At 44.1% G+C, this 24,254-nt stretch overlaps 1 protein-coding gene and 1 pseudogene across 6 annotated transcripts in view; one reads left to right on the forward strand and one right to left on the reverse strand.

Moving 5' to 3' along the window:
* MECOM (MDS1 and EVI1 complex locus) overlaps positions 1–20,516 on the reverse strand; it is a 540,895-nt gene extending 520,379 nt beyond the window's left edge. For all 6 annotated transcript variants that reach the window (XM_032836115.1, XM_032836111.1, XM_032836110.1 and 3 more), the window contains exon 1: positions 20,364–20,516. In XM_032836115.1, the coding sequence (XP_032692006.1) occupies positions 20,364–20,400 (37 nt within the window). In that variant the 5' untranslated portion in view covers positions 20,401–20,516. The remainder of the gene's footprint in view (positions 1–20,363) is intronic.
* LOC116854341 lies at positions 18,544–19,946 on the forward strand (annotated as a pseudogene).
* Positions 20,517–24,254: the final 3,738 nt, after the last annotated feature.

A 24,254-nucleotide genomic window follows, 5' to 3' on the forward strand; every position in this document is an offset into this window, starting at 1 on the left:
CCACACACCTATGTTTTTCCTCCACATCCCTGGTTCTGCCATCCTGTCTCTCCCACCTCACTGGTCCCATAATCCGAATGGTAGAACACTGTGAACGAGCAAAAGCCAATTTTGTTATTACTACCATTTCCTTCTGCTTACTCTCAAAACAGAAGCTGCATAAAGGAGAAAGAGGTCACATACAAAATTATTAAAAGAATCCTTCATAGAAAATCATTCACCAAATAGAAGCTTCATAAACATTAACTGAAGACGTTAGGACAGCTCTGGCCTGGCCTTGCTCCTTCATCTCCAGAGGGCTCTGAATCGGGCCTGTCTTTTAGAACACAGCTTCCTATTTTATCTCAATGGCATTCAAAAAGCTCTATGGCAAAAATAGTACTGACGCATTGAGAATGAAATGAAGAATTTCTGCATCGTGAAAAAGATGCTCCACTCTCATAAAAGAAGTCACAAAACTTCTCCTGATAGCAACGGATATATGCAGTCTAGTAGCTAAGAAACCTTTCCTCAGTTCCACCCTTCCCATACAGGTGGTCTGGAGAAAGTTACCCTCGTCTTCCTAATTTCAAGCCTCGGCTGCAGAATGGAATCATCCTGTTTTCTCCAGTTGACCCTATAGCTTTTGCGAAACTCCTCTCACATTGCAACTTAGAATGCTCTTAAAATACCTCAGATACGTGTGATTCTAAAGCCCCATTTCTGAGGTGAGAAAATTGTACTCTCAGTTCCTGTCATTTTATATTTTATATTATCTTATACAAGTGTTCCAATCAAAATAAACATTCAAAAGCTCTTATAAAAACATGGCTTTAATCTCTCTTTTAAACAATTGAACCGCCTTATCCCTTCACACCTGGTTTGAAGAAAATTCTAAAAACTATAAAATGCAGGTGATCGCTTTGAAGGAAAAAAACAAAGGGGCAATTAGATTAAATGTCATTGGGATAAGCTGCACAATCCAAATGAAATTCCTAAAAGGATTTGTGCAACACAGTTAATAATTTTGAAGCATACAACTTAAACAAAAAATGGAGACCCCCTTCAAGTGTCCAAAGATACCCGTAAGGGCACACTTTATAAATACACATGCGGGCCTTTTTACGGGCTTATTCCTGCCTTTCAGTAAGGCCATTCTCCTTCACCATAAGTGCACACAAACGTCTGTGTTCCTTAACAGGGTCTGTTCCAGTGTCCACCCCACTGAGCTCAGTGAAACCTCTGGAAGCACTGGGCACATTGAGCCAATGTGCACTTGGGTGCAACTGAACGTACCTGGACAATCCAACAACACGGAACATGTTCATTTAATGGATTTTCACGTATATGGAAGTGAGTGACTGATAGCATTGATTAAAACCAGCCAGGCATAAGGGTCATTGGCATTCGGCATCCAAACTTCCTAAAATATAGCATAATCCCAACTCTTCTGTTTTTTAACATGTCTGGGTAGAGGCATTTATTCTATCTATTTATTTGTTTGTTTGTTTGTTTGTTTCTGTAGTTCCTTTTCTGTTGTCCCTACATGTCTTCTCTAGAATCCCCGGGGCTCCCTTTGCATGAGAAGTGTTGTCAGAAGCATTTGTGTGTGGGATTCTAGAAAAACAAAAGACAAAAGCGACAAACAATACAAAAGTGCTCTCTCACAAAGCAGCTGTGGATTCTGTTTTTGTTGTTTTTTAATCTAAAACACATTACTGTCTCTTTAGAAATGACCACCAGATCGAAATGGTCAAAAAGATGTCAGAGCTCACAGACTCTCAAAAGATCATCCACTCTCTGTGATGAAGTCTCCCCAGCAATGGTTTCTCACATCTAGAAATCTCTCACCTGTGACTGCTACAAAGGCCAGAAATCATAGGCAGAAAGCAAGGGCTAAGAGATTATTTCCAGCTTCCAGCCCCATGCCTGAAACTGAAAGAAAGCTTCACAAAACATATATAACCTTGGGATCAACCCCAGAGGCAGCATTTGCAGTCACCTTGCTATCTCTATCCCCCTAGTTCTTTAATTAAAATGACCTCATTCTTCCCAGTTTCTCATACCCAGGACTCACTACTCCCCACTGGCTGGGTTTCATACTCAGTGATTCTGATTTAGTTGATTTGGGGTGGGTCCCAAGCATTGGTTATATTGAAGCTGTCCAAGTGATTCTCTGAGGTCATATCTGAGTCATTGTATCTTTTCTTAACTTGTCCACTGCCCTCTTTAAAAAAACAAGCAAAAAAAACGAACTAGATCTGAGAAAATAGACTTCCCCTTATTTAAATCCTACAGAGTTTTCAGTTATGCAACTCCCAAATACTTTGTTGCAAAGCCCTAGAGATTTGGATATTAAAACAAAGTTGAGGATGGGTAACAGGACTTGGTTTCAGATGTCATGCATGGAGGAAAGATCCAGAAAGTTGTTGCTTGCTTCCCTGCCTTAAAAATGTACTGGTGACCCGGGCACCTGGGTGGCTCTGTTGGTTAAGCATCTGCCTTCAGCTCAGGTCGTCATCCCTGAGATTGAGCCCCAGGTCAGGCTCTCTGCTCTCTGCTCAGCGGCTTCTCCCTCTCCCTCTCCCTCTGCCTGCAGCTCCCCCTGTTTGTGCTCGCACTCTCTCTCTGTCAAATAAATAAATAAATTCTTTATTTTTTTAAAGATTTTATTTATTTAAGAGAGAAAGCACGAGTGAGAGAGAGAACAAGCAGAGTGAAGGGCAGAGGGAGAAGCAGACCCCCCCACTGAGCAGGGAGCCCGATGTGGGACTCAGTCCTGGAACTCCAGGATCATGACCTGAGCCGAAGGCAGGCGCTCAACCGACTGAGCCACCCAGGCACCCTAAATAAATAAAATACTTTTAAAAAAAAAAAAAAATGTACTGGTGACCTTGGGGAAGTTACAATCACAGTGCATTATTCAGAAAATCGGAATCTGGGGTGCCTGGGTGGCTCAGTCGGTTACACATCTGCCTTCAGCTCAGGTCACGATCCCAGGGGCCTGGGATTGAGTCCTGCGTGGGGCTCCTTGCTCAGTGGGGAGTCTTCTTGTCCCTCTGCCTCTGCCCCTCCCCCTCAACTTGCACTCACACACATTCTTCCTCTCCTTCAAATAAATAAATAAATAAAATCTTTAAAAAAGAAAAGAAAATCAGAATCTGAATCCAGTACCATTTACTAGCAAGTTGTAAAGTTTAATTAGTTTATGATTTCAGGCAATGAAGTAATGATTTCTCACCTAGATCATTCATACAACAGAGATTTGAAGATTTCCTAAATAAAACTAAAAACATAAAGTGGCGGAAAACATCACCACAGATAATTCTGGGAAGAAAATGAAAGACAAAGAGATGAGCAGCCCTTGTCATAAACCAACACTTGACCATAGAGCTGCAGCAAAATTCTTTACTGAGAGTTGTACGAAATCATTTCTTTAAATTTGGCTGTCCTCTGTCCAAAATCTTATTACCTTTTACAAGCTCTGGAATGTTCAGGCAGCGTAATGTTCCATTTTTATTTCTGGATGAAAAAAAATAAAGCAGTGGAGCATTCAGATCAAGTTCTTGGCTTTGGTGTAAAGCAGTTCCCTCCTGGACCCCATCTCTGCTTTTGGGATTGAGAGGCCAATGGCAAATAACTAACATGTCTCCAGTGCCCTCATCTCTAAACCAAAATAATACTATCTCCCACCTCACAGAGGTATGGGAACTAACCTTGATAATGCATGAACACTCGATAACCTTGATTAGTACGATTACTTATTGCTGTTATTATAACTTAACTTTATTCTACAAAGAAACTGAGGCTCAAAGAGGCTAAGGAGCTTGTCCATCATGACACAGCAAGGTAGTAGGAGAGCCAAGTCTTCAGCCAAAACAATGTGGCTCCAGAATCTACAATCTCCCTAACATTTTTAATATTCTGACTGTGTCCTGAGTCCTCAGGCAGCATCATCCCCCAAAAGACATGCTGATGGAGCCCAAGATATACTGAACTTTTGAGATGATCACACCTAAGGAAAAAAACAAGAGTCTATCTTCAAAGTAGATAGAGCTTTCAAGGCTACAGAACATTTCCCCTTGGGAAAGTTGAGACTGATAGTCAAGTCTACATAATGAGAGGTTATGATGTGCTGGGGAGAATCCAGTGGTAGCTTTCCACACATCCTGGTAGCAGGCTACCAGTCCCAGCCAATGCCACCAATTCCCTCGGAAGGTTTCCTAAGATGCAGCTCATTGTATTAGGTATCAGAGTATTTCCTTTCTTGAGGGTAAAGCCTTGGTGACCGAGATTACTATCACTGAATGACAGGAAGAGAGATGTGATACAGAGAACATGAGGTCCTTTGAAAGCCCTCGATGCATAATGCTTTTTACCTTGACATTTCCCATCCTCTTCAGCTCCACCTACCCAGTATTTTTAGGTCAGAGAAACAAAGATACAATACTGTTTCATGGGTCAAACAACACCTATGCTGGTGTTTTAATATTGCAACATTATCAATAAGGTGCTGACATCACTAGCATCTTAAGCATTTAGGCAAATGGGGTGGAGGGTGTGCTCAGGATTTCAAACTATTCTCAGCAGTAATGATGTTGGATGCACTGATTTCTGTGCCAAGCCTAGTGTCTGGAACATTGGCTTGGACACATACACCCAGCGCAGCAAGATGGTTGGCAAAGAGAACTGGAAGAAAGGGCAACACTTTTTATTCTTATTTCTGTCTTACAGACAACAAAATCACATGCCAGCCTGAGACACAAGCCACTTCTCTGAGTTCATGTCAGCTTTGAGAAGCACTATCTGGTAAAAAAAAAAAAAAAAAAAAAAAAAAAAAAAAAAAAAACTAAGCCTAAAAGTGAGATGTACCTTCTGTCTGGGCATTGTGATCCAATCTTTGGTCTCAGACAGAGCTACAAGTGGCAAAAAGAGGAAACTCTGTGAACTTCTTGAGCTGTGAGGAGAGAGTTTCCTCTCACTGTACAAGAGAGAACAACCACTAAGACTGGTGAGCACAGGAAGAATAATTTGCCCATGTGCAGACCCAAGACTATGGGGCATACACCCCAAGTATTGTCCAGCATCTTACTCAGGCGTTGGCATCGGCATTCCCCTAACCACAGACGAATATGATGTGTGGACCTGTGGAGAACCAGTTCATTGCCCTTGTAATATATAAATTTCTTTCAAATGAGGCATTTGAAAGAAATTTCTAAATATGCCTTAACATGCATTTAACATATGCAAAATTTAACTCTCAAGTTTGAAACAAGTATTTTGTTCTGAGCTTTGAGGCATATAGGTTAAAGAATTTTTTGCAAGAAGAGATATGAAATGAAGGTATGCCCCTGGTCATGTGCTACCATCCAGATCATTGCGATTCAACAGGAATAAGGCTGTTTGCCTTGCACTTGCCCGTACCCTACTGGGCTGACACCATCTAGTCACACGTCTGTCTCCCCCAGTAGACTATAATTTCCTCACGGGCAGGACACATATGTCATTTATCTTTGTATACTCAGTGTCCAACACAGGCTGCTGAATATATCATCATAAACATTTGTTTAAATGAATTGAATTATGAGTCCAGAAACCTCCTGTGCCCTTCTGATGCTGTCACTAGCCTAGGGTTTGCAGATCAAACACGAAACTCTCCCTCCCTCCATATACAAACACCTTTGTGCTTGCTTCCAGCTTGTGGACCCAGCGACATGTCCATGTAGTAACTACAAGTGCATTTGACAAAATGAAGCAAAATATAATACTGATAGACCTTATCTGCTCTGCCTTAGGGTAGAGAATGAGATGAGTTGACTATGCGTGCCATTCTCTAAGTTGTCACGTACCACACTTCAAACACTTAATAGACATTCTCTTCACTTAGCTCTCTGCTCAGAAAGGTCTTCTCTGCCCACCCTGTGTGTCATCTCTAGCAAGTCACCTTGCTTTAGTTCTTCATACCAGAAGTCAGCATGTGGAAGTTCATGACCATGTACATTTCTTTCCCCCAGAATGGGATCTCCATGTGAGCAATGGCCTTTGTCTGAGCGTGTACAGCCACCTTCCCATTGCCTAGAATTATAGGTGTTCAGTAAATAGCTGTTGAGTGAATGGGTGGGTGATAGTCACAGCAAGCATTTAAAAAGAGTCTGATTTTGTTTTCAAGTATCTCGAATGAAAACCATCTCAGCATTAACACCCAAGTGGAGCAGGCAATGACCTCCACATCTGACAGATATTAAGAGAAATGGAGTACGGTATTATTTTCAAATGAAAGACCCCAAACACTCAGCTGGGTGGGTGTGTGACTTCACAATGTTAACAAAATATTTGAAAAGTCAGGCACAGGATTCAGTATTCCGAGCTCATGGAACTACTCTCTGTAGTCATTGATAACCAGCAACAGGCAGAGAGTGATCTTCGTCTCAGTTAATAAACTACTGTCATGGGTATATGTCAATATTTTCAGAAGGTGAGTGTTTCTAGGATTTTGTTCATCATGCCTTATATATACTAGGCACTCAATAACCATTTATTGACTCGATTTGATTGATCTCAGCTAAAATACGTTTTGAAAATGTTAACAAGAGTAATGCCCCATGGAACAACCTTTATGCACTCAAGAAAAAAAATACATGAATTTGGAACATATACTGTACTCTAAGGAATCAAAATTGCAAAGTAAATTAATTCTTAAAAGGATTTATGTGACTAAATTTTAATTCCTTGAATGGTACCTTTTCAAATCCAATCTAAAATGTCTAGTATGTTTTTAATCTAATATAGTCCAATGAGCTTTAATAAGCAAAGTTGTTCCCACTAGAGCCAAAACCCAGCTATTCCATTTTTGTAACCTTCTGTGTAAAGGAATGAGCTGAACTAATTTTTTTCTGAATTTTTTATATTTAATCAACAACATCATTGCCAAAGAAAACCACTTTTCAGAAGTCTCTCTATCCTGGTTTATAACTTATAATCAAAAACTGGAATTTTGCATCTGATGGGCTTTAGTGTGTAACATTATACTGTCATATTTTTGATGCTATAGTTAAAAGTAAGAGATAGTTTCCATTATAAAAGTTTTCCCATAGCCTGGTTACCCAGTGAAACACATTTTCCTATAAAAATGGTCTTTCCAATTCGTAGGTTAGAAATTATTGTGGGTAATATTTTTTTCAAGAACATCAAAAACTTTTTATTGGCTTCAGATAACTTTCAGCATTTGTGTAGTCCCATCAGTGATCTTAAGGTGGATATAAAAGGATAAGGCAGTATGATAACAATGGACCAGGCAAACAAAGAAATTATAATTTTTTAAAAAAGAAAGAAAGAAAACTTGAGGCTCGAAACCCTTATCCTTACCCAGTTAGAGTTACATGGATTGATTTCAACTACAACTGATTCTAAGCAGCAGGAGAAAAATGGGAGTGGGGGCATGAATATGAGGTCCAGAACAATCCAATAAGCTTGGAATATCACAGATATAGGACAGTGGATCTTACAAAAATCTACCTCAGCTCTAGAGTTCGACCCTTGGTCCCTCCGGGGGATAACAATGCTTGGAAATCTGATCTGTCCCGACAGGGTAAGGCAACCCTCTATGACCTTCCCAAAGCCCTGCTGTGCCCATGGTTCAGAGGCCAGCACACTTCACCCTGAACTGTGAGCTTCCTTTAATTGTATACTTCACTTTCATTTTCCCTTACAGTCCTGGTTTGGAGAACTCCTCTGTCTGTCTGTTCTGAAAACTGGAAATGCCCCAAGTGTCATCCATAGGGGACTGGTTCAATAAGATGTGTGACATCCAAACAATGGTAGATCTGCTGCCTTTCAAGGAATGTGTTAGGTTGATACATACAGAGGAAAGGTTCAAGGTATATTGTTAAGTCTTAAAAAATAAAAATGAAAGTTGCTCTAAAAAATTATAAATCTACACACGTGCATATACTAATAGATGCATGGGGGGGAAATCTACAGGACATTATACACTAAATGATGAATAGCAGTCATCTGCAGACACTGTGACAAGAACATGGACCACAGAGGACTTTCATTTTTTAGGTGATAGAGTCTTGTAGTTTTTTATTGTTAGAAGTCTGTATAAATTTTATAATCAGAAAAAAATGTTCTTAAAATAATGAAAAAAAGAGTTTGATTAAGAGTTTAGGACATTATATAATAAACATCAGAGGGTGAATCAAGTCTGAACACGTAGGCAGACCTCTGTAATATCTATAGTTGGAATTTGAAGTCCATGCACCATTGAAATTATGTGAAAATGTCTATGCATATTTGCATTTTCTGGAGAGAAGCTCCATATCTTCCATCAGATTCTGGCAAATGTCAGAAATCCAAAAGGTCACAAACCCTGATTCTAGCAGAAACCAAGAGAGTTGTTTCATCCCTCCATTCATTTTTATTATCATCTTATCATGAAACATTTTATTACTACTTAATTTCATAGTTCCTGTCAAGGTAAAGTCTATAATCAGCACCAAAGTATAAAATCCATAGTTTTTCATCTCTGCCCTCACTTAAAGAGACTCCCAATGCCTTAAGGACAATCCTAAGAACAGGATAAAAAGTCACACCTGGCTGGTCTTGGGGTAGGGAAACTCTGTAACTGTTCAGGACTTGAGGACAGTTGTACAAGACACTAAGAGTCCTGTTTTCTCCATGAAGATACATGAAGATAAGGGATTTGTAAAATGTGGTTATGGAAGTGGGAAATGGGGTATGGGTGTTGGGGAGGGGTGGAGAAGAAGTCATGGTTGCATTTAAATTAAGGGAACTCCAGGAACTCCAGGGTGCCAAGGTAACTCAGTCAGTTAAGCCTCTGACTCTGGGTTTCAGCTCAGGTTATGATCTCATGGGTCCTGAGATTGAGCCCCACTTTGGGCTCTGCACTTAGCAGAGAGTCTGCTTGAGGATTCTTTCCCTATGTCCCTTCCTCTACCTCTCCCCACCCAAATAAATAAATAAATCTTTAAAAAGGAATTAATTAATTAAGGAGACTCCATTGGATGAGTGGGGTTAATTTAATGAGCAAAACAAATTTCAATGTAACATCATTATCTGTCAGCCTTAAATCGTTCAAGAGCCTTAATCGTAAATGTGTATTAAAATATGGGGCAAAATTCATGTTGCTTTGATCTATATTAATATTGCCTATATTGGGGTTACCATTTGTATAAAAACTCAGCATTGTAAAGCTGACTACCCCAAATCCCTGGGAAATACATGAGTTCACAAAACACTTCACCATCTCTATCTTGACTCCACTGACAGTCTCCAGAATCCAGTCCATTACAGAGTTTCCATAAACCTTAAGATCAAGTGTAGATCAATAACAATTTGTAATTTAAGTAAGAACCCATGGGTTATACCTGCACTGGCAAAATGAGGAGCATTCTTGGTGAAAATTAGGAATAATTCTCTACTTTCCAAATGTGCTTTCCAGGTGGTTTATCACTGTCAAAATAAGGCCAATTGTGAATTTAGTACGCAATTAAAGTGTCAGATATCCCGGAGTCCTAGTGCTGTCATTACCTCACTGTGCAGGTTTTACAGGCAAAGAATTTGAAGGGGTTCACATAATCTACCAAAGCCCACCACTAACCACCATCACCTAATTGTACCAATATCTGCCACATAAAAAGCAAAGAACTGGGCACTATACAAAACAGAAATGGGCTCTCCAGGAGTTTTATGACTTAGCTAGAAAAATAAGATATCTCTATCTATATATAGTGAAAATAAGGATATATAATAAAATGCCAAAATGATGGTAGGTGAAAATAATTCCATGTTATTGGAATAAAAAGACATAGAGAAATCACACCTCCAGGAGTGATGAGGAGGAATGAATCTCATGAAGAAGGGGGGATTTAAACTAACTCCTAAGGAAGGAATTAGATTTTGAAGGTCAAAGTATTATCTGGGTAGATTTAGAGATTAAGGCAACATTGTGGCCAGAAGTTGGAAGATGGAAGCAAAAGGTTGGGCAAGCAAGGGAGGGAGAGGAGCAGAATGAGCAAACCAGTTAGGCTGAATAGACCAGTCTTGGGTAGGGAGATAAATATGCCCGAAAAGTTAATAAAATAATAACGAATATGTATTGAGCTCCTACTGTATTTCAGACACTTTACACGCATTAGTTAATCAAATCCTCCCGTGACGTAAGTACTTTTAGTGGCTCACCTTCATTTTACCCACCTAGTAAACGGTGGAATCAGGATTCCCACTCAGGTCCATATAAGTCAGAACTTGGGCTCAGAATCACCACATTCAAGAGTGGGGAGGCCCTCCTAAACCAGGCTAAGAAATTTAGGTTTCAGTGTAAGGTATAAAAATGGGAGCTATGTTATCCGATAACCCACCAATAATGCCTATAGGCATGGCTTATCACTACTCTAGAGATTCCTGTGCAAACACTGCATTATATGATGATTTTCCCCACAATGTTAACTGAAAGTAACAAGTATTTGTTGACCAGTTCCTTGACTAGAGTACTAATTTACCTAGTATATAGTACTCAGCCTAAACTTAACTGGGAGAATCTCCTGCGTTGATATTCTATCACCCTATCTAATTAGTGAGGACTAATTAGCCCTCAGGACTTAATTTTACCTATTATTAACCTACCACTTCTGCTGGAAATACGGCCCAGGATAATAAACAGAACACTGTGTGTTAACTTTCAAATATTCCTTGAATATACACAAACCTTCCTGCAAGGAGAGCCACTCTTGTCAAATAATACAGTCATCCTTTGAAAACTAATTTCTTCAGGGCACCTGGGTGGCTCTGTGTGTTAAGCCTCTGCCTAGGGCTCAGGTTATGATCTCAGGGTCCTGGAATCGAGTCCCACATTGGGTTTCCTGCTTAGTGAGAGTCTGCCTTCCTCTCCCCCTACTTGTTCTCTCTCCCCCTTCTCTGACAAATAAATAAATAAATAAAATCTTAAAAAAAAAGAAAACTAATCTTTTCATCTGAGGTTCATGTCTTAAAAATCGGTTGGGTTCTTCAGGCTGGGACATCTGGACCCTGCTATAGGGCAGGGATGAACTTTTCCTCCCACAGTAGCCAAATTACTTCTCCCACTGTGGAAAACCACAGAAAACTATCTCCTAATGATTTACTGCCCAACCCCCAGCTCACAAATCAGAGAATTGGGTTGAGTGAGAAATAAGAAAGAACGGTGGCCAGTGGCTAGCAGAGGGGTAGTGAATGCTTCAGTTTATTTTCTTAAGCCAATTAATGATAAAGCGGCATGGAGGGAAAGAAAGACACAACATGGCCGTGAAAGACTTTTTTTCCAGATAAATGGCCAGATATCAGATTCTGTAATAACTACTTCCACCTATCAAAACACACACACACACACACACACACACACACACATTAACTTTGGGTTGGAGGAGGAAGATAAAGATCTTAAAAACACAAGATAATATTCAGGAAGCCTTGTGGATATCGTAAAATGTTGGAACTTTGAAGGACCCTTGGAAGTCCTCTAATCCAGACGTTGCAAACCCAGGGCCCATGAACTATACAGAGCAGACAGAGGTGTTTCATTGGGCCTGCAAAATGTTGCTTGTTGATGATTTTTTCTTGAACCTAGTCAACACTTTAAAGTAGAGAAAATTTAAATAATAATCCAGATATGAGTCTTCTCTTAAAAATTGGAGACCTAGCAGCACTGGGCCCCCTTATCCAAATGGCAAGAGCTAGGTAGAACTGAGCAGCAGCTGCCTCCTTTAGAGAAGGCTTGAGCTCAGTCCACCACCACTCCTTCTTATTCTAGAATACAAGGCTGGGTGTCAAAAATATAAATAAAATAGGAGACGGTTTAGTCCTTATACCCACTTTGCTTCATTCGTTTATTTTGCCTGACAAATCCTATAGGCATTTGAGTTTACAAGCTCTGATCTAGTCCATTCTCGTGATTTAGAGAAGAGTAACTCAGCTAGGATGGTAAAGTGACTTACAAAACTCATTCCACTGGGGCGGCGCCAGGGTGGCTCAGTCGGTTGAGCGTCTGACTCTTGGTTTCAACTCAGGTCATGATCTCAGGGTTCTTCTGAGCCCTTTTCTGGCTCCACACTTGGCTTATAGTCTGTTTGAGATTCTCTTTCCCTTTCTCTGCCCCTCACCTTGCTCCTGCATATGCACTCTCTCTCTCTCAAATAAAGAAATAAAATCTTTTTTTAACACCATTAAATTTTTAAAAAACTCATTCCATTAAAAATGAAATGTTCATCCACAGGGATTACGGTCTAATGACAATGGGAGAGTATGCACAACTAAATTTAGGCTGTGTGCACACAATGACACAATTAGTGAAGCAAGGTTAAAATTTCAACCACTTTATTTACCCAGCATCCCCCTCCCCAGGAAGAAAGATTCTCCAGTTTTCAGAATAAATTTACTGCCTATTTTGGCTTAGTATACAGCTTTAATGTGCCCAACTTTATCCTCAGGGCATGATTTATTGAGAAGAGAGACAAAATGCTTACTATATATATGCAAATGCTTCTAAAAATGAGACTATAAAAAATAGAGTGGAGGGAAATATGTCTAAAAAATTCCTCTTCACGGGTGCCTGGGTGGCTCAGCGGGTTATGCCACTGCCTTAGGCTCAGGTCATGATCCCAGGGTTCTGGGATCGAGTCCCACATCGGGCTCCTTGCTCAGCGGGGAACCTGCTTCTCTCTCTGCCTCTCCCTGCCACTCTGCCTGCTTGTGCTCTCTCTCTCTCTCATTCTCTCAAAAAAAAAAAAAAAATTCCTCTTCAGAAAATTTAAATGATATATTGGAAGAAAAATGAAAAATTTGTTAGGGAATGGCTTTTGACCTAAGTACTTTGCATACATCATCCCAGTTAACCCTCACAGCAGCCCAAGATAGGTGGTATTATTACTCCCACTTTACAAAGAAAGGTACATTTCAGAGGCACTGGAAGATGACCTGGCTCTTCAGTAGGGGACCACACCCAGATTCAAACTCTGAGGAGCCTGATTGCAAAGTTCCAGAAAGAAGGTAATGGAGCTTGTCCCTGTACATGGAGAGATCGCACTGATATTTGTGCCAGAAGCCTGCCCATCGCTGAGGCCGACCAAGGGCTATATTCAAGGACTTTCACAAATGTCATAATCTGAACAACTCTAACGTACAAAATTAATTCCTTTAGGCAAGTTCTTGAATGAGGTTAAGAAAGCCTTGGCTCCTCCTGTTATATATAGTCAATGACCTCTAAGCAGGTATTTACTAAGGGGATTAGCAAAATCTCTTCTAAATAACATTTCTTCTCAGATTTGTCATAAAAGTTAGTAGTCAAGGATTTGGCTGAATATACAAGCCAAAAGCATGTTTGTTAATGAATAAGAATAACAACTAAAATTAAAATAAAAAGTCATTCAAGAATAAGAGCTTTTGAAGAGTCGGGCATTTGATTAAAAATTCACTTGCTTTTTTTTTTCTATAATGAAACAGTTCCTTAACCACAAAACAGCTTTTATAATAATGCAGAAGAGTATGGTTCCAAGTAAAACACTCCCCCCATTTTAATCATGGCTATTATTTTTGAAAATGAAAATGGCTGAGGTCATTGTAATCTATTTTAGGGTTTGCATGGGTTGGTGGTATTTTTTTCTTGGCTTTGAGCTTTCCATGTTACCAGCTAACTGTTATGGGTTTTGCTATGTGCCCTTTCAAATCCCATTTTTTTTAATAATGTTGTACTTTATACACATAAATTACAGTGAATTCCACTTTCTTTGCTAACAACTCCAGATGGGGTCCACACTTCCAAGAGGACTAGAACTTGCCTTTTTTTTTAATTGTTATTATTAAGTATGTACTCCTTAGAACAAGTATGTTCCTACTTTCGTTAAAATGCTGTGGATGTTCAAATACTAAGAGATTAGTAAAAACATAGAATTCATGTAGTCCTTTTCAAAATCAAGCTGAAATATGAGGATAGCATTTGTGTATCTACCCTTTCCAACTTATAAAGACAGACACGCATAAAGAAAAAATGCCCAGAAACAAAACATCATCTGGGCAGAGCTCTAGACCTACCCATACCTGCGGACTGGCAAGTCTACGACACATCTCCTGTAGGACCCAGCAGACAAAATTATCAAATATCTAAAGACACTACAGTTACACATTCAGGCCTCCCTTTTCATGTGATTAATATTTCACTGACTTTCTGAATTTAGCTTGGCTTTTTACTACACTTCGCTATCACAGCACACAGAACAGCCCAAGATCCATCGAAATAGCGCCTACCCAGCCACAAGGGAGAGAATGTCTTTACAAAACATACATATGAAGGTCTGCCTACTAAAATGCCTTAAGCTCTGTTTGTTTGTTTATTTTTTTAAAAAATCAACTTGTGAGCCCAATGTAATAAGATGCTATAGCTTTTATGAAAGAGGTGAAATAATTTTAAACACAGACACACAATGAGTTTATTTATTTAGAAACTTGTTAAATAGAGTCTGGGAATTCAAATATTCAATGTTGACATTGTGCAGAACTGGCCAGGAGCCAGAACCCAGTCTCCAGAGGGACCCACTGGACAAGGAATTCAGGCCTTTCTCTCCTCCCACTTGAGCTAAATAGGTAGAGGCCATTAGTTATACCCACAGCAATATCTGAATCGCACTCGAATTCGCTGCCCTCGCCAAGGCACTTCAAAGGAGGGCAAGTGTGTTTAGCTTTTTAGTGCTGAACTAGAGCGATATGTCACACTTTTGAAAGAGTTTTGTAAACAGTTTCTTCCTTATGTAGAAACATCTCTGAAGTTTCTTGTATGGCATGTAAGCAAGGATAATTAACAAGGATTATACTTTTTTCATTTACTGGGGAAAAAATATAATACCAATCTGTGTGCAAACGGGATGTGGAAGAGGACACACTGCTTCTGTCTTCCTTTCTCTCTCTCTTGTTTTCTGCCCCATTTGTTTGTCTCCTTTTTTAGCCTCTTCCTCACACTTGTTCTCACTACACAGCCAATTTCCTTGAGAATTTTCTGGTAAACTCAGAAGGCCAGAAGAGTGGGAAGGGGGAAATCTAATTTTAGAAAAAGGACCCGTGGCAAATGGGGTAGGGAGGGAACTAATGATTCATCTTGGGCTGCCCAGATGAAAAGAAAAGCAGACCCCACAGACCTTTTTAGAAAGTGCCTGAAGCAGAGGCTTCCAGCCAAGGAAGGGTTAACCACCACTTCAGAAAAATGTGCCTGGCATCATTATCCTGCTCCCGTCTCCCCGGCCTCCCCGCCTGGTCTCCCCCTAGCCCCTCTCTCCCCCTGCCCTGGTGCGTGAATGAAGGTGTGCCTGCCCTCCTCGCTTGAGTGTTCCTTAACCCGGGATGTGTGAGCCTGTGTGTCTGTGGGAGAGAGAGGGGTGCATGTATGTGCATGTGCGTGTACACCGTCAATGCAAACCGTGCTCTACGAGAAGCAGAAGCAGGGCGCCAGGCACACAGCACCTCTGAGGCTGCAGAGGGAAGATCTGGCCTAAGCTTGACAGCCAGGAGCTGAGCAGCTGGGGTGGGACGTGTGGGGGTCCTAGGGGACAACCACAGCCAAGCTCCTACTAGGGCCTCCCCAGCTCCACTCCCCACTTCTCAAGAGAGCCCACTTCCACTGCCTGTGACAGTTTTGAGATGAGGGGTGGAAGGCTGGACTGAGCTCTTGGAACTAGGGCTCTTCCAGGAGCTGAGTTCCTCAGGAACAGGGGTGAGAGCCATCGGCCAGAAGGTGACAAGTCAAGTTTCTCCACTTCAGCGCCCGCTTCCAGCAGAGGTGAAACGGAGAGAGGGGACTGAGCTAGACGTGCCGAGGGTAACAAGTCGCCTCTCTCTTGCCCTCCTTTGCCCTTCTTGCCCTGGGGGGACCCCAACCTTGTACTCCCTGCCCCAGGTAACGTCTGCAGCGATAACCTGGCCCCAAGTTCCAAAAATGAAATAAAACAAACTTCCAAACAACAAGATATTTAAAGGGAAACTACTTACAGAGTTACTACCTTCAACTTTATAAAAGAGAAGAAGGAAGCAAAAATTTCTTAGGATAACGCATTAATTTCTACTCGATAAGCGACCTACATGTTGAATGTCTGTCGGCAGAGGAGGCCTGGCCCCGGGTAGTAGAAAGAGTCCTCCGCTCAGAAAACCTGTGAACTGGGCCACCCCGCAAGGACTCACTCACGCACACTTATGCACACACTCACATGCACATCGTCGCCAAGACCTGCGAATTCTCAGCCCCTACTAATAAAAACCTGAAAAAGGAGCCTTTCTTTCCAGCCTTCTTGCCTCTGCAGCTAATGAACCGTATACCTTCCACAGTGTTTAGGATGGGGTAGGGGGATGAAAAGCGTTATTAACCTTCTCCTAAACATAGATTTTTTTTTTTTTTTGGCGAAACACATCGAAATGCTGCAGGAATAGTGCGCTCCAAGTGCCAAATGCAATAAAGAAGCCCTAAGCCAGGGTAATGGTCAAGTAATGGCAAATAAACCGCCTTCCTAGAAGGGGCCTCAGCCTCCAATGTGTGAGCTTTTTTCCTCCTCAAAAGCAGTCTGAAATAAACAAGTAAAATATGTTTTTTTAAACAAAGCCCTGTATTTCAATCTTTTCTTTTTTAACTATGGAGGAAAAACACAAATGGGTGGGCTTACGGGAAATGCAGGCTGGAAACTGGGTGCACGTTTCCTTTGTTAGGTACTGGGGTGCTAAGGTGAGGAGTTTAAGCACGTGAGGGAGAGTCCTCATCTTCCTTACCTATTTAAGAGACTCTTTTGAGACAAAGATCAAGTGTACAAGTAACAAGTGCCCCCCTCTCGGGGGTCTTGCTAATCGCATCGCCTTCTGGGTCTTTACGAGACTTCTGGGGGGCCGGTAGCTAAGGGGGGTTACACGTTGCAACTCCTTCGGTACTGTGATTGAAACCCTGCCCGGTGTCACTTTAGGGAAGTGGGGCAGGGGTTGCTTCCGTGTTTCCGCTGTAGACAGGCTGGGCAAACCCAACCTGACTTCTTTCCCATCACCAGGAGAAAAAAGTTGCAACTGGCAATCCTGGCACCGCCCAGGTGCTATCCTAGCTGCTGCCCCAAAAAACCACTGGGAAGCCTCCCGGAGCTGCCAGCGTTCGCTTGGTTTTTAGTTTTTTGTGGGTTTTTTGTTTTGTTTTGTTTTGTTTTGTTTTCTTAAAGATGGGAATAAAAGCCAAGGGCTTTTATGACTGTCAATCTTCTTGCTTTTCCCTTCTTTTTATTTTTAATCAAACGGTTTATCCCTCCCAAATGATTTGCAACGAATTTATTGGTTTCAACTATTGTGTAAAAAAAAGAGAGAGAGAAAAGAGAAAACAAGCCCTATAAGTTGGAACATGGGTTGTGCATTCATTTGGGCTTAACTTCAGTGGGTACTTTCAGGGTCCATGGGATCCTGTGCTGTAGCCAAGATGGGGACAGGACTTGGCCACAAAGACATTTACAAAAGACAAAAAGAATAACGAGAAATCCAGAAAACTGCTGTTCCTATGTGATCTGTTCCCATTGCAAGGTTGACATTGCATTTAAAAAAAAATGTAGGTATGTTTTTTAAAGTATGCTGCTCACACTGTCTCTTTCTAATCCAGAAAGAAAGAAAGAAAGAAAGAAAGAAAGAAAGAAAGAAAGAAAGAAAGAAAGAAAGAAAGAAAAAGAAAGAAAGAAAAACCGGTGCAGAGAGAGCGGCGAAGTTTTCGCTGGACTGCACGGCAAGGGGTCACTGACTATCTCCGCCACGCTCAAGGAAACTCACGCACTACGGCAGGGGGAAGGAAATAGCGCTTTAAAATACAAAAAAATCCCTACTTTTTACGTGATTTCCTTTATTACTCAGATTGTGACTGATGCTTCTGCCTGAGAAAGGCTGCCCAGTGGCAACAGCTGGAGCAGCGCGAGCGAGAACCTGAGGCTCAGCGAGGAAAGTTGGTGAGAGTTCCTATCTAGTTATCAGAAAGCGGCAGCGGCATCCTTGGAGACGTTAGAGACAAAAAGAATGGGTCTCCCACTGAATGAATGACAAGTATCATCAGATCGGAAAACGAGGTTCGGTTTCTGGATGTTGAGCCGGCTATGCGTGCGGGAATATTTTAATAGGATGGCGTATAGCTTGGCAATTAATACAGTTGAAAAAGTTCCTCAACAAAATTTGAAGGGTTTTGTGTTCTGCTTTCACTTCGGCGGATACCGGGCAATGAGGCGCAAAGCATTCGGCTTTCATTTCACAATTTAGGCATGGTTGAAATAGGCTCTCCACGCTTCCCGCCCCCCCACCCCACACCGTTCTCATCCGCCCACCCTCCAACCTCTCTCTCACACACACACATACACACACACACACTCCAAACCTTTAGCCGGAATTGAAGCCCCCAGGCCTCCAAGCATATGTACATTTAATTCCTCCTCAGATGAAAATAAAGACATCGGTCTTACTTAAAAGAAAACAGGAAAAAAAAAAAAAAGGTCTTCTACTGGCGCCCTTTGACAGTGTCGCAACTAAGTGAAATGAACAATATCCAAAAGAGAAACAGATGTACTGATGGCCCAAGAGCCCTGTATTTAGGTTGATCCCTGAGACGGGGGCGAAAGGAAACGTACTGGGAAGTGAAGGAGTGCTTGAGTGAGGACTGGACGAAGCACTGGAAAGGAGCCTGCGATGACACCATCTCTCTGGGCTAGACCTCAGACTCCCGCTGCCAAAGAAACCCAGCCCGCAGAGGTGCTGTTGCCTTCCGCGAGGCTGCAGTGGGGACCTGGGAGGCTGGAAGGCGTGGGGACGTACTTGGTTTTAATATGCAAGGGTGGGGGGAATTGGGGATTTTACTAGGGAGAAGCATCCTACCCACCCCCAACTCTCTCTTCTCTGGTCCACAAGCAAAACAATTAGTTTGTTTTGTTTTGTTTTGTTTTTCCAGCAAGTGGGAGAGCGAACGGCGGCCTGTCCCCTCCCGAGGCTGTTCCAGCCTCGCGTGCTGACACCTCGAGGAGGGCTTTGGACTGCTCGGGTTTGCTCCGGGTCTCGGTACCTCCTAGTCCCCTTACACTTGCGGTAGAAGCGTCTGGACAAACACAGTCCTAACGCCTACAGTCCCGATCGAGGCTTCTGCCTTTCCGGACTGTGTCGGCTCCGCGGACAATTCCAGGCGAAGTCCCCCAACACTTCTGTGAGAAAAGTGGGGGATGGGGACCCTGCCGCCCCTGCCCTGAACCCAATCTCCCTGGTCCCGCGTGACCAAGGCCGCTCCATGCCGGGCAGGCAGGGGGCGCCGGGGAGGGTTAGTGACCCGAGACCCGGGCTGCATCCAGAAATAGAGCGAGAGGTTCTGCAGTGCTCTCTCCGCGGCCTAAGGTCCCGGCAGCCCGCCCCCTGGGGGTCACTCGGCGCCCGGCCAGCCAGGGGCTCGAAGGCGGGAGCAGGCCCGTTCGGCCCCCTTCTCTTCGGCGGCCGTCGCCGCTGGCTGTGCGCCCTGCCCTCCTCACTGTCCAGGCGCTCGCGGGGCCTCTTCTCTCCTCACCTGCCCTCGGCTCCGCGGAGGCGGTAGCTCCGCACTGCCAGTGCCTCACTACCACCACACACGAGACGACTACAGCCCCCACTCTTGTCTCCCCCACTCCCCACCCCAGTCGTCCCGCGGCGCGGCGCACGCCGGAGAGCACAGCCGAGCGCACAGCGCCCACTACCGCAACCGCAGCTCGGCGCAGCCCGCCAGCCCGCGCAACTTCCAGCGGCCGCCTCGCAACTTTTCCCAACTCCACCACGGCTGCCCGCCGCCGCCGCCACTGTGGCTCCCTCCGAGCCTACCACCCACCCCAAACCCCAGAAACAAACCGAGGCTCGAAAACTCTCCCATCCCCAGTCCGCCTCCCCCCATCCCCCGCTCCCCCTCCCATACCCGGGGCTAGCTGGTTGGCCAGAGGCAACTCTCCTCCGCCTGGGGGGAAGGGGAGGGGAGGGGGAGACTCTCTCTTCTCCTCTTCCCCCCCCACCCCACCCCTTCCCGCTTGCTCTCGCGCGCTCTTCTCCCTCCCACCCGGGTCTTGGCTGCCCCCACCCCCACCCCCACCCCGGGGTTGCCACAGCTGGTCGGTGCGCGGGGCTAAGGGCTGCCCCGGCTCCTCTGGCGCCCAAACCAAGAGCGAGAGCGCGGGCGGCCGGGCGCGAAGGCTGGGACCGGCAGGTTGCTGGGGCTGCGTTGCGCCTGCCCTCCACCGGGCCCCGGCGCGAGAGGCAGCTGCGCGCTCCCTCCCGGAGCGCTGGAGACAGATATGCAAGATGGCAGAGGAGGGGGAAAGCCAATAGAAAAGGGATATTGCACCTACTTGTGGCCAGTTTCCTTGCCCTGCCTTTGGATCTCATGCTGTGCCCAGTCCTGCAGCCGCTGGTGTGTGGTTGGGTTTTTTTTTTCTTGGATCTTTTCCTTCTTTTGCTCTCCCTCTCGCTCCCTCCCTCGCTCCTCTCTCTCTCTCTCTCTCTCTCTCTCTCACACACACACACACACACACACACACACACACACGCCCGCACTTAAACACACACTCTCTGTCTTTCCCTCTTTCACTCTCTCTCCCTCCCTCTCTTTCTCTCAATCCACACTCGCTATCTCTCCAGCATTGTCAGTTCGGACACCTTCGCACATGCGCGCTAGACGCCCCTCCAACATCTCAGCGCCGCCAAAAAAAGTTTGGAGCGATTTATCACTTTGATTTGGAGATCTTGTCAGATGGCAATCGCTGAGGAGGCGGAGAAAGGGAGCCACGGGGAGGGCGGCGGGGGGCGGGGAACGAGCACAGGGAGCCAGAGGGGAGCAGACACCTCGCCCCAAAATAAGGCGGGCGGGGGAGGGGGGCGGAATAAAACGACCAGGGCAAAGGATGGATTTCATGTTGGAATCACCAATAAGCCTGTATCGTTACCATTATTGTTTTTCCCACCATAAATTGCAGGAAATTTTCTATACTATCCACGGAGAAAGCAAGAAGTGGGGCTTTTAAAATCTTTTCCATGCTAAAGAACTAGAAGGACAGGACTTTTGACAACTGATCCAGGAGAAAGAATCATCCTGAACTTCAGGAAATCTGCTGCCGCTCCTGCTGCTACTGAAGCTCTTGCGGCTTGTGCTTTCAGAGTGGAAAGCTGAATAAGTAACTGCTTTCTTTCTCGATGTTAGGTATAATACCAATGCTTGAAGCTACCCTTGGAACATTTCAGTGGTCTGTTCCCACCAAGTAGTAATGATCACCTTTGATTCCCAGGTCCAGACAGGCTCAGGCATTTAACATCCAAGACCTCCTGCTTCCCTGAGGTCGGCTGTCACCTTCCGGCCTGCCCCACGGCTGCCCCATGGCTGCCCCCATCTCCTGTTGCTGCAGCTCAGCTAGCCAGCCATTTTCACTCATTTGGTTAAACCCACAACTTTTGGGGGTCAAAAGAAAGAGGAGGTGGGGAGAAATTCTTCCCCCCGCCCTTGAAAAATACATTGTTGAGATTTGCTTTAATTACAGGATTTACCAATGAAGTGGGCACATAGAAATGGGGAAATCCTAAAGGGGCCAGCTGTGTTCAAGGTATGAATCAATTTCAACTACATATGGATTTTCTCTTGGTACAACCTCCTTGCATTAAACAGTTTTGTTCAATACCTTCCATGAGCTATTTATGTCCCCAATAATATCTGTTGCAAATCCTGCCAGACACCATAAAAGAAAATTACAATCTTTTCAGTCTCTTTGCTGCAACAGTACATCCTTGATGTTCCAGTTATAGGAAAAGGAAAAGAAAAGCAAGCCCTGGGCATGAGTTTGGCAAAGGCAGGGGAGGGGGAAAAAGATCACTGAGAATGTCCTGAGCAAACAGCAAGGTTCAAGCTTAAGGGGCATTCACCAATGGCTTGTAAAATACCTCTGTTTGTGGAAATAAAAATTCAAAGGATCACCCTGGCTAAGGATGCCCACCATGTCTTTCTCCAGAGCTGTGTAATTCTGGGAGCATGTGGATATAAGATACAGGTCCCTAGAGAACTAAGTACAGGTCCCAAGAGAGACAGAAGTGTAATGTTGAAATGTGAGGAAAAGAAAGGGAGCAAAGGAAGGAATTGCACAGAGCAGGAGTAAAACAACTTCCAAAAGAGAAGGTTCTGGTAAGCACCATATGGACACAAGTCATCCCCTCCAGACTGAACAGGCAGGTGGGTTTGGTTTTTTTGTTATTTTTGTTTGTTGGTTTTTGTTTTTTGCTTTTTTTGCCAGTCCAAATACAATTCCTGTTGGCCTGTACATCAAGAGTGTACAATGTGCTCATACACAGCGGAGGTGGGTGCAAAATCACCAGGAACTTCAACATTCTGAGTGTGGCTACCCAGAGGTTTTTGAATGTGAGTTCACAGGCTCCCGGGTTTAGGTGGAGTCGTGCCTTCCCTCTGACCAGTAAGTCCCCAAATGAAAAAGAGAAGTGGGGGATTGAGAACCTTTAGAAAGGTAAGAGAGTCTCTAGGGAGAGAAACACTAGGCTGGCTGGCAAGATGTTCATAGAAGCTGCTTCTGATCAGTTTAAGGACTTCCTGAGGACCCTCACCCAGGCCAGAGGATGGATAGGCTGCGCTTGAGGAAAAGACACCTCCGGTCTGTCGGAACCTCGAGGGCCTTGTCCGCTAGGAGAGAAGAAAGAGACCCCAGAGGGAGGAAGAGCTCCCAGAACAGTAGGAGGCTCTGCCTGGGACTTTGCATTTCACCTTCTCAGCCCCGGGAAGCTTAAAAAAATAATAAAAGGAATTACTCTCCTTCCCTCTGCTGCTCTCATTAATTCTTTTCATCTTATCCCCAGGGGGTTCTATATCCTGGTCCACTTGAGGACAGGAGGTTAAGAGGAGTGCCAGAGAATTTTCTAAGAAACGAAGGTACCATGGAACCAGCCCCGGGATTAAATAGAAGACCCACATGTGAAGCTGCGGTGATTGCTTCTGCTGAGAAATTACAAACCACGTGGCGGGCCAGGGGTGGGCTGGGGGCTGTGAAGGGAATTGGGTCGGATATGAAAGACTCAGGAAAATAAAATCGGAGTCCCCAAACTTAAAGCTCCTGTCTTTTAAACTTTTCTATAGAACGAAGGGCGCGAGGGTGAAGCCCCGCCGAAGCACCCTCCCCTTCTGGTTTTTAAAGTCCCTGGGGTCGCAGCCGCCACTGCGAATGCCTGGTCTTTCCAAGAGTTTCGGAACACGAGCAAATCCAACCTCTTCCAACTGAAATAATAAACACAAACTCCTCTGTGCCCTAGGGCCAAAGCATTGTGAATAGACAAGGCATCATTCTTTCTGGTTTTTTTTTTTTTTTTTTAGCGAAGTATTCAGAAAATCATCACTTTTATTTTCAAACCTGAAAGCTGGGTTCCTTTTCCTCTCTCTCTCTTTCTTTCCTTCCCTCCCTCTCTCTCATTTGCTTTCTGCGCTAGGTGAATGTTAATAAAAAAGCTAAGTTGGTAGTTCAAGTGTGTTTAACCTGATGGAGCAAACGCCCAGCAGCAGCGGACTGCGCTCGCCGCCTGCAGCGCCGCGGCCCCTGCGTGCGGACCTGGGCGGGTTCCCACTTCCAAGTACACGAACCCCGTCAGTTCCACCTGTCCCAAGTCTCAGCCGTGAGACCTGAACAGGTGATTTTCTGTTCAGCGGCCCCTCGGATTCCTAAAACCCTCGGACGGGACGTCCAAGCTGTCGCTCGCCCAAGAGAAAAGAGGCCTCCAACAAGTTGGCCGAGCTGCCCTCGTTGCCCGATTCCCCACCACCCACCTCCCCCTCTCCTCCTGAAATTCGTTTCCTTGAGGGGCATGGGTACCAACGTTTTTTGCGTTTTCTCCAACGGAAGCGAGCATCCTGGAAACAGTGCCTCCTTGGAAAGTCGATGAGCTTACGGGCTGTCTGGATTTGCTTGTTTTATTACTGTCATATTTTGTTTTGGGGGTTTTGTTGGCTTTTTAAAAAAATTTTTTGGAGTTTTTTTGAGAAGTGGAGAGATCAAGATGGGGGGTTGAAAGGGAGAGGGGTCGTGGAAGAGGACAAGAGAAGTATACCCTTTCTCCAACTATGTTTCTTTAATAAATGCTAAAAAAGGCAAAGAACTGATTTTTAATACATTGCATGCAACAGGAACTTTTCCTTTCCTCGAATTATAATTGAACCAGCCCCACAGTGTCTTTGGAAGAAAGTTTGAATTCTTTATGGA

The sequence above is a fragment of the Lontra canadensis genome, unplaced genomic scaffold (genome assembly GCF_010015895.1).
Source record: "Lontra canadensis isolate GAN:19392208 unplaced genomic scaffold, GSC_riverotter_1.0 scaffold90, whole genome shotgun sequence".
Classification (NCBI taxonomy): domain Eukaryota; kingdom Metazoa; phylum Chordata; class Mammalia; order Carnivora; family Mustelidae; genus Lontra; species Lontra canadensis.